This window comes from Aquarana catesbeiana, linkage group LG01 (assembly GCF_042186555.1).
Source record: "Aquarana catesbeiana isolate 2022-GZ linkage group LG01, ASM4218655v1, whole genome shotgun sequence".
NCBI classification, from domain to species: Eukaryota; Metazoa; Chordata; class Amphibia; order Anura; family Ranidae; genus Aquarana; species Aquarana catesbeiana.
In genome coordinates, this window is record NC_133324.1 from 630,188,249 (window position 1) to 630,203,461 (window position 15,213).

A 15,213-nucleotide genomic window follows, 5' to 3' on the forward strand; every position below is an offset into this window, starting at 1 on the left:
AAAGACACCTTGGGAAAAATTCAAGTTAGACTTACCGGTAACTTGTTTTCCAGAAGTCTTTCAGGACAGCAACGACCCGCCCTATTAGTTTGATTTACTATGCTGTGAACAACGTATTTGCTTATGTGTTCCAACTGGGGCCTGAGGTTCTCTTCTACAACTGAGGTGTGGTAGGGAGGTGCCTCCCTTTAAAGATCTGGAGGAAGAAGGTGTTTCATGTGGTCCAGTGGGAGGAGTCTCCATCTGTCTCAGGTGCTGTCCTGAAAGACTTCTGGAAAACAAGTTACCGGTAAGTCTAACTTGAATTTTAAAAACAGTGCTTTGTCAGTGTCCAATTCTTTATGGATCTAATTGTATAAGGGAACATACCACTTATTTTCTATATCCAACTGTTTATATCTGCTCTGCAAACATGGCTTCTTAATAATTTTGCCTTCGATTCAAACCCAGAAGGGCTGTCAACATGCAATCCACCCGACACAGATAGAGCCATGTTCTGTCTGTGACAACCCAACCATTAATATCTATCATATCCTTCTTTGCATCGTCCATCTACCTTCACATACACATGCAAAGTATTTTCCAAATGCTTATAAAGGCATTGACACTTACAAGAGTACGGCCACGTACACACATTTACTTGTACAGCACACTGTACGCAGCACATGCAACTCTCCGAAAGGGGGAGGAGCACTAAAAATTTACGCTAGGCACATTGAAATGCCTAGATATCTTTGTGTATGAACTTCTTTTGTTTCAGATTGTATAGAAGTAATCCTATAATTACATTTCTTATGCTGTGTAAACAAAAATACATTTTCTGGCAGATTTAGGAAATACACTAGTGACATTTATTCAGATATAAACTTGTGTAAACAATACATGATCCAGCAAATTCCAGCCTAGTCATTACATGTTATTTGGAGAATCACTTGACTTCTAGTCATGTGGCTGAACATCTTGTGCTCTGTCCTCTCAATCGTTACAGCTTTATGAACCATGTCTGGGTTTTTTTTTTTGTTTTTTAATATTTTTTGCATAGGTCAGCAAAGTACCAGAATATCTGACATCTGCAATTGAAAAAACATTCATTTAGAATAACTTTAAATTCATGCTCTCAGTAAGAAACACTTATGTACTGCTTTACCTGCCAAAGGATTTTAGTTCTGTAGGGCCAAACTTGTGATCCACGCACATCTGTCATAGTACACAGCCAGGCTGATAGCATGATTATTTCCTGTAAATCAGGTAAGAGTAGTCATGTTCCTCTGACTACCAGAGGTGTGTTGCAAAGGTAAAGTTTTACAAAAAAAAAATCTTTTGGCATGCCAACACTAGACATATGTGTAGCACCCCGGTGTTTAGGCAGGGTTGCTACTAAACTTACCTGCCAGGTATAGCTGCCTTGGCTAATTGCCGCGTTCACACGATCGGTTTTCTCATCTGAAAAAGATATGATGGCTTTTCCGGGACGGGATTCCGCTCAAGTTTGCCTTGCATACACACGGTCACACAAAAGTTTGCTGAACTTACGACTGTCAAAAACGCGGTGACGTACAACACTACGACGAGCCGAGAAAATATAGTTAAATGCTTCAGAGCATGCGTCGAATTGTTTCTGCATAGGAATTTTGCGCGTCGGAATTGCCACAGAAGATCGCATTTTCGAATAGCAACTTTTTCCGACCGATAAAATTGAGAACATGCTCTCAATCTTTGCTGGCTGGAATTCGGCCAGCAAAAGACCGATGGAGCATACACACAGTCGCATTTTCCGACAAAAAACTCTCATCAGTATTTTGCGGGCTGAAATTCCGATCGTTTGTACGCGGCATAAGTCTGTAATTGCTGCACTTCTCTTTTTTGCCGCTAGGTGGCCGGGTACCTGGTGGCATTAGATATGAGAAGGGCAAAGCAAGGTCAGATTATGGGTATATGGGGTTTTCCAGCCAATAGGCAGTGGTTTTCTTAAATCCCTTGGCCTGCTGGGAGAACTTATATATTTGGGTGGAGTCAGGTGATCAGTGTTCTGTGCCACCTGGATGGCTGTCTGGGTGGACGTGTGTTGCATTGCCCAGGCTGCTAGGCTGGAGATTGGGCCTTTCCCAGGCACATCTGACTGCTAGGCTGTCCGAGGGCCTATCCAGGAGCAAGGAAGCAGTGCAGGGTTGGGATTGCGATTTGCAGTCCAGCCAAAAGTGACGGTTCTGGCGGCCGAAGAACCTGTTGTGGTTGGAGGTAGAGGGGAAGCTGTCGCCACTAAGGGTCCATCCACCTTATTACCAGGGACCACAGTGAGTAGCTGAAGCAAGTACTGGAGCAGTATTCTCACCAACCGGGGATGGTGAAGAATCGGGAAACTTCAGTCGGTATCAAGCCAGGGACCCAGCCAGCGGAGGTGACACTTGCAGAGCATCCTTGTGTGTCAAGCCAGGGACAGAGCAAGCCAGTGGGGTGGAGCTTGAGAAGTATCTTGGAGAGGCTCCTTCACCGCTCCGAAGATGCTGCTAGCAGGACTTTTTTTACCGTCCTGCCAGCGCATCGCTCCAGTGTGAAAGCCCCCGGGGCTTTCACACTGGAATGAAAGCAGCGGCACTTTCGGGTCGGTTTGCAGGCGCTATTATTAGCGCAATATCGCCTGCAAACCGCCTCAGTGTGAAAGGACCCTTAGGAACTGTTAAAGACTGTTGCCATAGGAGACCGCAATTCTACACATGCAGATGTGGCGTCTGATGGGATGCCTTTCCCTGCATGGTTGTCCTCCTGTTGAAGTCTCGGAGTCTGCCAATTAATTTTGCAACTACCTAAGGGTGTCCTGGCCCTAACCCTCTCCCAAAGTTCCGTTAAGAGAAATAAAATCTCTTCTGCATTCAAGAAGTGTCTGGCGCCCAATGACTAACTACTTTGCACCCACTATGCCTCACAACCCACCATATACATAAGGTGGTCGGCTATCTCTGGCCCTGGAGGTTCTCAGACCGAAGGAGGCCTGGGACATTTCAACATATGGTTTATATATTTAAACTGTGCATTTAGGTGTTTGTCTGGATTTCCCCTTTTACAGTTGCAGAATGTGTGCTTTTTATGGAATTAATGCTTTAACAGCCTTCTCTTTTTCTAGTTTATTTCTTCCCCTAAATCCTGGCTGATGAACTTTATTGCACATGATAAACCCAAGTCATAATCTCTATACTCCCATCAAATGCTTTTTGTGATATGTGCAAGGCACGTATCCTGAATTGAGATGGGGGAAGAATGAATCAAAAACAAACCAGAACACATGAAAAATGCTTGTAAACACACATGTAGACATGCACCCTGAGTGCAGAAATTGTGACAATAACCGATCCTATTGGAGATCTCCAACCATGTGTGATAAATATGTTCATGTGAACATGCTTCACCCCAATAGCAGAGTATGACTACATTGCAGACCATGGTAAAAGTGTGTGTGACCTCACCCAGAGTAATCAAACACCTGACTAGAATCTAGCAGCTGCTATATTACAAGCTGATGGGCTCATAATTTTTTAACAAATCAGTCACCAGTGATGGAATGTCTTAAAGTGTAACAAAAGCCAAGCTCTTTTTTTTTATTTTTTATTTTGGGTCGAGTAAGGAATGATGAAATGCCCTCTTAGGCTTAAATTTTACATCTCTGTCCCTTTGGAGAGCCAGCAAGGGAGTGACTGCCATTAGGTAAAGTAACAGCCACGGGGCAATAATTCTGCTGCTGATAGTGTTCCTTGTGGCAGATTTGCCAGTGTGATATGAGCCTAAGGCCTATTTTACACGGGCTTTATCTTGTATAAGAACAGTGCAAACAGCAAGCTTTGACAAAGCATTTGCAGAGCTTTCAGCAAGCATTATTAAAGTGGAAGTCCATGCAAAAACCAAAATCCCTGCATCTATAGCCACCAACATTCTAACACTGACCTCTCTAGTCCTGAAAAGAAAAAAATATATCTGTATACATACCTTTTTCTACAGGCGATCCGACCCGATCTCCAGCGGCAGAAGCTCTGATCCCATGGCTTTGCTGTGTGAGCGGGTGCAGAGGACACGTCCGTCAATGGAAGCCCCATAGTAACTCTATGGGTGACATCACTTTCCATTAACTTCACAGCCGTTGTTGTACGTGTACTCAGCAGAGCTTCGCCGCTGGAGATCGGGTCGGATCACCTGCAGAAAAGGTATGCATACTCATTTTATCTTTAGGCCCCTTTCACACTGGGGCGGTGGGGTAGTCGGCGGTACAACAGCGCTATTTTTAGCGCTGCTGTACCGTCGTTCTTGCAGCGGTATTCGGCCGCTAGCGGTTCGGTTTTAACCCCCGCTGGCGGCCGACAAAAGGGTTAAATCCGCTCCTACAGCGCGGCTATAGCCGCGGTATTACCGCGGTATAGCCGCGCTGTCCCATTGATTTCAATGGGCAGGAGCGGTGAATACACCGCTCCTTCCCCGCTCCAAAGAAGCGGCTCGCAGGACTTTTTTTACCGTCCTGCGAGCGCACCACTTCAGTGTGAAAGCCCTCGGGCTTTCACACTGAACAAACAGCGGAGGCTGTTTAGGGGCGGTTTTCAGGCGGTATTTTTAGCGCAATACCGCCTGAAAAATGCTCCAGTGTGAAAGGGGCCTTACAGGGCTAGAGAGGTTAGTGTTAGAATGTTGGTAGCTATAGATGCAGGGATTTTAGTTTTTGCATGGACTTCCACTTTAAAGCTTTTAAAAGTACCATTCAGCTCCAGTTTGTAAATGTTGAACACAGATCCTGATTGGAGTGGTGATTTCCATTTTAACCACTTGCCAACTGCCAGCCATCGATTGACGGCGGCAGAATGGCACTCCTGCGCAAATCGCTGTAGCTGTACGGCGGGCGCTTTAAGGGGCCGATGTGCGTGCCCGGCAGCCACGGTGTGCGCCGGGCACACGCGATCGATCGCTCCTGACAGAGCGAGAACGGGGGTTTGTGTGTGTGAACACATAAATCCGCATCCTGTCAGGGGAGAGGCGACAGATCATGTGTTCCTAGTATATAGGAACAACGATCAGTCTCCTCCCCAAGTCAATCCCATCCCCCCACAGTTAGAACACACACTAAGGGAACACATTTAACCCCTTGATCGCCCCTAGTGTTTACCCCTTCCCTGCCAGTGACATTTATACAGTGATCAGTGGCTGCAGATCGCTGAATAAATGTCAAGTGTCCGATCTGTCCGCCGCAATGTCACAGTCCCAATAAAAATTGCAGATCGCCACCATTACTAGTAAAAAAAAAATGCCATAAATCTATCCCCTATTTTGTAGACGCTCTTTGGGCAAAGCAATCAATATACGCTTATTACGATTTTTATTTTTTTTATTTTTACCAAAAATATGCAGAAGAATATATATCGGCCTAAACTGATGAAGCATTTTAATTTATTTTGGGATATTTATTATAGCAAAAAGTAAAAAATATTGTGTGCGTTTTTTTTTTTTTTTTTTTTTTAAATTGTCGCTCTTTTGTTTATAGCGCAAAAAATAGGATTTTTATAACAGCTTACCTGTAAAATCCTTTTCTTCGAGTACATCACGGGACACAGAGTCATAGTAGTAACTATATGGGTATATAGGCACCTTCAGGTGATGGACACTGGCATACCCAATGGAAGTTCACTCCCTATATAACCCCTCCTCCCACCAGGAGTACCTCAGTTTTTGTAGCAAAGCAATATACTTAAATCCCAAAAAGAGGGGAAGGACCTCTGTGTCCCATTATGTACTCCAAGAAAAGGATTTTACAGGTAAGCTGTTATAAAGATCCTATTTTCTTTATCGTACATCACAGGACACAGAGCCATAGTGGTAACTATATGGGAATGCTATTTGAGGGGAGGGAGACACAACCCGTAGGGTACCCCCAGACTTGAGGACTTATACTGCCGCCTGCAGCACACTGCGCCCAAAGGCGATATCCTCATGCCTTCTTACATCCACCTAATAAAACCTGGTGAATGTACTGAAGACCAAGTTGCAGCCTTACAGATCTGAGCCATGGAGGCCTGGTGACGCACTGCCCAAGAGGCACTAACTGCTCTGCGCTTTGACTTGAAAAGGTGGAATCTTACCCCTTAAATCATAAGCCTGAATTATAACTTGCTGAATCCATTTAGCTACAGTGGATTTCGACGCTGCCTGTCCTTTCCTAGGGCCTTCTGGCAGCACAAACAAGACATCAGTCTTCCGGATCTGAGCAGTCGTCTTTAAATAGACCTTGACCGCTCTCACCACATCAAGACAATATAGTGACTTCTTCTCTTCCCTAGAACATGGTTTTGGAAAAAACGATGGCAGGACAATATCTTGGCTCAGGTGAAAATCTGAGACCGCTTTTGGCAGAAAACCAGGACAAGGACGCAACACAACTCTGTCCTCATGAATAATCAAATATGGCTCTTTAAAAGAAAGAGCAGCCAATTCCGAAACCCTCCTTGCTGAGGCTATAGCAACCAAGAACGCTAACTTCCTTGTCAGAAGGACTAAGGGAGTATGCTGTATTGGTTCAAATGGCTGTTTTTGTAACACTGACAAAACTAAGTTCAAGTCCCAAGGGTTCAAAGGTTATCTAAATGGCGGATTAAGCTGCAACACCCCTTGCATAAAACCCCGGACTAAAGAATGTGAAGCAAGCGGTCTTTGAAATAAGACCGATGAAGCTGAGACTTAATCGTACTCAAGGCCAACTTCATCTCTACCCCTAATTGTAGAAAGGCAAGAATTCTGCCTATGATATACTTCCGAGGGTGCCAACCCTTGGATTCACACCAGGAAACATAAGCCCTCCAGACTCTATAATAGTTCTGGAAGCTGGCTTCCTTGCATTTAATCAAGGTAGAGACAACTGACCCGGAAAGTCCACATTTCTTCAGAATGTGGGTTTCAATAGCCAAGCCGTTAAATTTAGAGTTCGTAAGGTTGGATGGAATATCGGCCCCTGTGAGAGTAGATCTGGCCGTAGTGGAAGGAACCATGGATCCTCCACCGCCATCTTTACAATTTCTGCATACCAGGACCTTCTGGGCCATGCTGGGGCTACCAGAATTACCGACTTTCTTTCCAGCTTGATCCTGCAAAGAAGTCATGGCAGCAACTGAATAGGGGGAAATGCATAAATCGGCGAGAACTGATCCCACGGGGTCACCAACGCATCTGTTTCGCATACGAGTGGATCCCTCGTCCTGGACACAAAGTTGGCCAGCTTCACGTTGAACCTGGACGCCAGAAGATTTACGTCTGGAGTCCCCCATTTCGGGCAAATAGCCCGAAAAATGTTGGGATGAAGAGACCATTCCCCCGGGAGCAACTGCTGGCGGCTCAAGAAGTCCGCCTGCCAATTCTCTACTCCCGGAATGAAAACTGCTGATAGGCACGGAGCTTTCCTTTCTGCCCAAGTTAGGATATGGTTCACCTCCATCTGTGCTGCGAGACTCCCTAGTGCCCCCTTGGTGATTGATGTAAGCCACAGCTGTGGAATTGTCGATTGGATCCAGACAGGACAACCCCGTAACCTGAATGTCCAGGCATTAGAGCCAGACCCGCTGCCCGGATCTCTAGGATGTTGATGGGCAAGGTCCTTTCGGTTCTTGACCACTGTCCCTGGACAGTTGTCTTTTCTAGCACTGCTCCCCAACCTGAAAGGCTAGCATCTGGCGTTACCACCTTCCAGGTAACCGATCTGAAGGATTTTCCTTTCAGCAGATTCTGGGTTAGCAACCACCAACTGAGGCTTTGGGACACCCTTAGGGACAGCCGCATTGGCAAGTCTAAAGCTTGAATCGTTTTGTTGCAAAACAGAATCCTGTCTGCTTGGAACAGTTTCGAATGGAACTGGGCATAGGGAACCGCTTCGAATGAAGCCACCATCTTTCCTAACAATCACATGCAAAGGCGAATGGAGGGATCTCTTTCTGAACTATCTGCACCAGCTCTCTTATGGAGTTGATCTTTGCCTGAGGCAAAAACACTTTTTTTTCTGGGCTGTGTCTATGATCAAGACCCAAATACTCCCAGCCTTTTTAGCGGTTTTAAGGAAGACTTCTCTAGGTTGAGAATCCACCCCAGATTTTTCAGGTATTTGGTTGTAATGTGCATGCTTTGTTCCAAACGAGCCACGACTGGTCTATTAGCAATAGATCATCTAGGTACGCCAAGACTGTTATGCCCTGTGCCCTTAACCTGGCTAGGGGTGGAGCCAGAACTTTTGTAAACACCCGGGGTGCTGTAGCTAGCCCGAAGGGCAAGGCTGCAAACTGAAAATGCTGCTGTTCTACCTCAAACCGCAGAAACCTTTGGTGATCGAGAAATATAGGGACCTGCAGATATGCATCCCTGATGTCGATAGATGGCAGAAGTTCTCCTCCTTGTAGGATAGAAACCACTGACCTGATCGACCCCATGCGAAAAGAGCGGATCTTCAGGAACTGATTTAGATTCTTTAGATCTAGAATGCGTCTGACATCTCCATTCGGTTTTGGTACCGTAAAGAGGTTTGAATAAAACCCCAAACCTTGCTCTTCTGTGGGGATTTGTATGATCACCTCCTGAGCCAATAATCGGTCTAGTGCCCAAAACAGAGATTGCCTTTTCCCTGGATCTTTGGGAACGTTTGTCCTCCGAAAACGAGACGGTGGAAACTCCTGGCGCCTGGGCTACCACCAGCCCACTCACTGCAACTCCTGTCACCCCAGACATGCAGTGCTGGGCAGCCGATCCTTCTCTCTCCCCCTGGCTGGTCTTCATGGTTTCCCGGGAGGCGGGCAGTAGTCTGATGTCCGGCTGTGAGTGACATTGGAGGGGAGGGGGCCGGCCTCCTCTCTTCACAGGGCCGCTGTCCCCTCCTCCTCCCCAATGCCCGAGCAGGGTCCGAGCATGAATGGCTTCTCTCTGTGGAAGCTGTGTTGGCTCTCTTCTGCTGCCCGCGCCACATCACCGCCAAGCTGGCCCCCCCCAAAAGCCCACCTACACAGTGCGGGGTGAGTCGGCGGGTGGAGGTCAGGCTTTGGCAGAGGCTGACCCGGAAGCCTGTGTAGCCTCCACCTGACAGAGTAGGCAGACTATCAGTACTCGGAGCGGGAGGTTTTCTGGTGAAGGGTGGCGCAGGGCAGCCATCGGAGGGGGGGGTGTTCCTGTGTCGGTGCTGTGATATTCTCAGACGGCACTCCTTGTAAAATTTACTGTGAGGTGGAGTAGGGGAGATGAGGCAGCTATATATGCATTAGAAGATTCCGTGTGGGGGACACACGTGTAGGCAGGAAGTGGCTGCAAAGAGGCAGCAGAAGATCAGCAGCACTGGGATACTTCTTTCATCCTTTTTTGTATTTTATTTAAAATGTCTAAGGCTTCATTTAGATGTGCATTTGGGTTGTAAAAATGTGCAGTAGAGACATATTTTGGCCAGCCTTAAGCTGCATTAGGCAGCAGATGAGGGTGTTTTACATGCTACAGTAATGATGCATTAGGCATAATAAGGAGTTTCCCACTATAACAGGTTTTTAATGTCAGGCTGGGTTCACAGTATTGTAAATTGGATGTGGGTTTCCCACATCCAATTCGCATGTTAGAAGTTTGTGACCGGCTCTCTATGGAGCCGACTCACAGGGCTCCGGGACAGATTTGGAGCGAATTGCAGAAGGGTCCTGTGCGTCTTCTGGTCTGTTCCAGGTCCGAATTCAACCAAAAATTTGGACTGAAGTCGGACCTAAAACGATAAATGGGGACATACCGGACCCCCTGCTGTGAGCCGCTCCGTGCTGCAGTGTAAACCCAGCCTTACTCTTTCTGGCTAGCTCAGAACCCTGATGTAACAGCGTTACATTGGAGTATTTGACTGGGTGCTCCATTGCGAGTTAGGGGCCGAAAATTACTGACCTTACCCTGGGCGCTGACAATCCATACTATGCTAAAAAAAAACTGGCTCCTAACTTTTTTAACTGGCTCCTAGATTCAAAGCAAATTTGTCAAGCCCTGCTCTAGAGTTACCGTGGAGATGACCCATCTGTCCTGAGAACTGCAGAGGTCTTCCCCCCCCACCTTGGCGAGTAGGGGCACCCCTTCATAATGAGGCTTTAGAATTCTGTTTTGCAAGTTTCCGGCCCCATGACTTCTTTTGTGCCTGGGCCTGACCCTGAGGCTTCCCTCTAGACTCACTGCCTAGAGGCGGATGCCCCTGGCGCAGGAGAAAGAGTCCACTTGAATTAAGGGCGTTTATTCCTTCTCTTAACTGGCAAAAGAGTACTTTTCCCACTTGAAATCGTTTGGATGTATTTGTCCAAATCATCCCCAAATAGCCAATCCCCATGAAAAGGAAAACCAGTCAGGAGGTTTTTGCATGGTGCTTCGGCTGACCAATTTTTTAACCACAGCATTCTATGCATGTTTGGAAACGCATGCAAAGGCTGTGAAGGTTTTAAGGAACCCAAGGAAGAAACCAAACTTTCTACTGACTCCGTTAGGGGTAGCTTGAAAGTGGAACAAACCATTTCCGTAAGGGACTGTACCAGTAATTTCTCAGATTGAGAGGCTGAAAAGGGTTCCTCCACCATTGTTTCCTCTGCAAAGGAGTAATCGGTTTGTCTTTCCTCCTGATCACCTGAAGGTAACACCTCATCCTCTACCCACTATCCCCTTGGTAAAGGGTCTAAAGTGGGGGAGGGGGATCTAACACGCTTCCTATCCTTTTGGATGGAGGATGCGATTAAAGCCGCTAATCTTCCCTCTAGGCCCAGCAGGGCAGAGGAAAAGGCATCTTCAGTCACGTATATAGGGGCTGAGATGTGAGAAGCAGCTGCACCACCAATTTGTTCTGATGACTCACCCTGGCTTGCCACATCTGGTATTTCAGGAGATGACAGTGTGGAGGCACGACGAGTTCCCAGCTCCTGGGGGTGAAATCTTTGGTACCTTTTTTTTTTTTAAAGGTCTTTGTGGTGTCTTTTTTGGTAGGCATAGTCCTAAGCACAAAAAGCAGAGACATTATTTAAATGCACTAATCGCTGAACAATAGTCTGACAGTATAATGCCGCTAATACAAGTTCAGCCTAGCGCTGGGAAAAATTTACAAATTTACATATTAGGAATGCCCATCTGCAGCCCTTACGTGCCCCACCGCTCCTGTGTCCCAAGTGTAGTCAGCTTGCTTCTCCTCGCTATACAGCCGACTAGAGACTGCTTGAATTAATGTCTTAACCCTGTGCCGTGCGTCCTCTTGGATGCTACGTCCTACACATGGTGCCATGCCTAGGCCCCACCCCCTCCATCAACCCGCCGCCCGCGCGGGAACGTTTTTTGAAATTTCATCGGGGGCGGGGGGGCGGAGCGGGGCAGAGCCTAATGATGCCTGAGCAAGAGGAAAAAACTTCTGGAGCCGTTAACCGGACCTCCGCACCCCCAGAGGGGGTGGTATTGTAAGAGGGTCAGCAACAATTGTTGATTCCCTAACCCTCTTGGTCCCTCCAGGGGGGAGAAATGCAGGATGGCAGATCTCTTACCTTTTAAGAGGAATCCCCGCTGTGCAAGCTGCTGCTGACACACACAGACTGCCACTGAGCAGTGAAGACAACAGATTAAGGTATGTGTATATACTCCCTCTAGTGGAGAATTAGGCCATGACAGCATTTTTCCTTAAGGAAAAAAAAAACATAGGTGGACTTTTACAGTTCCTAGGCTTCTTCCCTTACCTTATCCTTGCCGCAGGATTCTGCTGAATTAACAAACAGATCTAACCTTCACGCATCACGGCGGGCTGCGTTTAGCAAACCTTTAAAGACCGGGTCCCTTTTTATTGGGGTTCCACTCCCTTGGACTCACCCCGCCAGGAAAAAACTTGTAAGCATTACCAAAGCCCTGGGTCCCAGGGTATCATCCGCCTTGGCCTCAGTGGCACTTTAGATGGATCCGGTCTGTGGAGGCTATTTAAATCCAGCAATGATCCCTCCTGGAGCTCCTCAGAGCACATCTTCACTCGTGACCAACACCTTAGACACTGGCAAAAAAAACTGAGGTACACCTGGTAGGAGGAGGGGTTATATAGGGAGTGAACTTCCTGTATTGGGTATACCAGTGTCCATCACCTGAAGGTGCCCATATAGTTGCTACTATGGCTCTGTGTCCCGTGATGTACGATAAAGAAACATAATTTTGTTTGGGTACAACGTCGCACAACTGCGCAATTGTCAGTTAAAGCGATGCAGTGCTGTATCACAAAAAATGGCTTGGTCAGGAAGGTGGTAAAGCCTTCCGAGGGTGAAGTGGTTAAGCACTTCTTGAAGCTTGTTAAAAGCCTGCTAGCAGCTTGCATAAAGTGACAATCAGCACTCTCATTAGAATCTCTGTTCAGCATTTACAAACTAGAGCTGAATGGCACTTTAAAAGTTTCAACAAAGCTTGCTGAAAGCTCTGCAAATGCTTTGTAAAAACTTGCTGTTCGCACTTCTCTTATACAAGCTGAAGCCTGTGTGAAACAAGCCTTACAGCTTTTGTTCCCACAGCTGCTAAAAATATTGCTTGGTGGTCTTGCTGTTGTATGGAAAGATGTTTTGTTCTTTATAGAGAATGTTTCTTCCCTATGCAAGTCCTCCCCAGCATTTCCTTTCTTTCCAAAAATATAAAGTGGGTGACGGCTGTAAACAGTTAGCCTAAAATAGATACAACAATCTGGGAATGAAGGAGATGGTGGGGCTAAAGAGGACTGATCATATGAAACGGGACAGCAGAGATTTTTCCTCTGATTTCATGCAATACAGAAAATTACTAGTACATTGTCAGTTTGGTAGTGTTATTTTATCAGTGCATAGCAAGACTAAATTGGCAAATAGCACTATTATCATTGGACACTCATCGACTCAGTTTCTGTCTTTCACCTCCAGTCCTCATAGACCCTTAAAGTGATTGTAAAGGGTGTTATTTTTTTCCCCCATAAAAATAACAAACATGTTATACTTACCTGCTCTGTGCAGTTGGATTTGCACAGAGCAGCCTGGATCCTCCTCTTCTCGGGTCCTTCCTTTTCCTGTGATCCTGGCCCCTCCCTCCTGTTCAGTGTCCCCACATTAAGCAGCTTGCAATGGGGGCACCCAAGCTGAGTCACAGCTCCCTGTGTCCATTCAGACACGGAGCCCAACCCGGCCCCGCCCCCTCTCTCCCCTGATTGGCTCGCTGACTTTGACAACAGCGGGAGCCAGTGGTGCCGCTGCTGTGTCTCGGCCAATCAGGAAGGAGAATCTGGATGGCTGAGACAATTGTGGACATCGCTGGACAGAGAGTGACCTCGGGTAAGTGTTAAGGGGGCTGAAGGGGCGGGGGGCTGCTGCCTAATGCATTGAATGCATTAAGATGCAAAACCTTGTGCCTTTACAACCCCTTTAAGGGGAATTAATCTTGTTCCCAAAGAAGCAGGCTTGCCCCTATACCCTACAGGCCATGAAATTCAGGTTTTGGCTTTATGCCAGTCTGTTGTTAGTCTATCCCTTTTCGGTTCATAGAAATATATGAAAAATCCAGCATGGAGATGATGATTTATATCGGCATAAATCTTTTTGCATTCATCACATTAGCACCAACAACAGATACAATTGTGGCTCAAACAAATGCTAATGCACCATCCACATAAGTCAGCCTCTGCCCCCTAGATAAATGTGAAGATACACTTGTGTAGCATAGGTAGTTCATAAATGTTCTTAAGGAGTTTATAAAAATCCCAATAGAAGAGTGTTGTACTTCAGTAGGCAGCTCCACCTGAGACAGGTATGAATGCCTGGAATTACAAAAAGGAACACAAGGGGGTGCCAGCTAAGTGCAGCATCAATTGGTTTATTATGATTAAAAAGCCAAATGAAAACTCACAGAAATATAAATTCAAAGAGCTTATTTGCAACCATACCACATTGGATAGAAGCCGTTCATCAGAAGAGACACTTGTTACAGCAAACAGCGTGTTGTTGGTGACAAAACCAAGTCCAATATTCCAGGAAGTGAGGAGAGCCACTGTGGAACACAAGGCAGGATGTGATGTCACGCCTGGGGTGGACTGGTTGCAAGGAGAAAGGGAGAGGCTAAGTGTTAGGGTCATCAGGATATTCCAGAGCTTTGCCTATATAGCCTTTTAATAGCAAGGTTAAGGCTCCATGCACACTGAAGCTCAAACAGCTGTTTTTGGGAGTTTGGGCGTCTTTTTTAACAGCCCATAAACTCCCCTCTGTTATCCTATGTGTCCATGAACACATGCACGTTTTTAGATGTTTATCAGCAGAGGAGTTTATGGGCTGTTTACTGTACACCATAAAATCTAATTCAGGAGTCGTTTTTCTGACCGCAAAAAAACGCCAAACACTGATGAACGTCGATAAATGCTCAAAAACGTGGCTCACCCGCGTTTTTTAACGTTTTCGATCCATTGAAAAAAAAAAATTAAAAGAAAAACGCTGACACTAAAAAAACGCTAATAAACGCTATTGCAAAAACGTTAAATGTTGAAAGACTCACGGCAAAGCTACTGGCGTTTTTTAACGTTATTTTAACGCCCAGTGTGCATGGAGCCTTAAGGTTTGCTGTAGGTATATAGATCGCTCTAGGTGTGTGCACTTTATACCTGCAGCAGTTTTATATTTTCTTTCATGACAGAATTGTCTTTAATAATTGTATCATGTGATGTCTGTATAAATAATACACAGGCATGGACTCCAAGTGTTTTTCCTGCTAAAATTGTGTGCCACGCTCCTAGTAAACGAGATCCATGGTATAGAAAGTATGGCATATGTGTTTTTAGAGGTAGCACCCCAAAGTAATGAATTTAGATGGTCTCAAGCTATCAGTCTTTTTCTGTGACAGTTCCTGTATCTTACACAATATGGCAGGCATTGATTTGTTTTCATATTTGTTTTCTCTTCAGGCTCAAAAAAGTTGTGAGCATTGTAACCATGTTTTTGGAGACTATTACTGCGATATATGTCATCTTTTTGACAAAGACAAGAAGCAGTATCACTGTGATGGATGTGGTATTTGCAGGTATGTCTGCCGTTTTATTTTTTCAATTGCAATCATAAACTATTATGTGAATTTAGAGGAATAGTAAAAACACAAAGTATCAACATTTTCATTTTCATAATAATATTTTACTGACAGCCTGTGGGAGGGACCGTTGTAAAGAGCTATAGCATCCTTACCTTAGGGACCTAA

General features: G+C 45.8%; 1 protein-coding gene across 1 annotated transcript in view; it reads left to right on the forward strand.

Moving 5' to 3' along the window:
- Nucleotides 1-15,213, forward strand: part of RCHY1 (ring finger and CHY zinc finger domain containing 1) — a 60,662-nt gene that overhangs the window by 17,514 nt on the left and 27,935 nt on the right. The window contains exon 3 of the mRNA XM_073601021.1: nt 14,927-15,042. Coding sequence (XP_073457122.1) covers nt 14,927-15,042 — 116 coding nt within the window. The remainder of the gene's footprint in view (nt 1-14,926; nt 15,043-15,213) is intronic.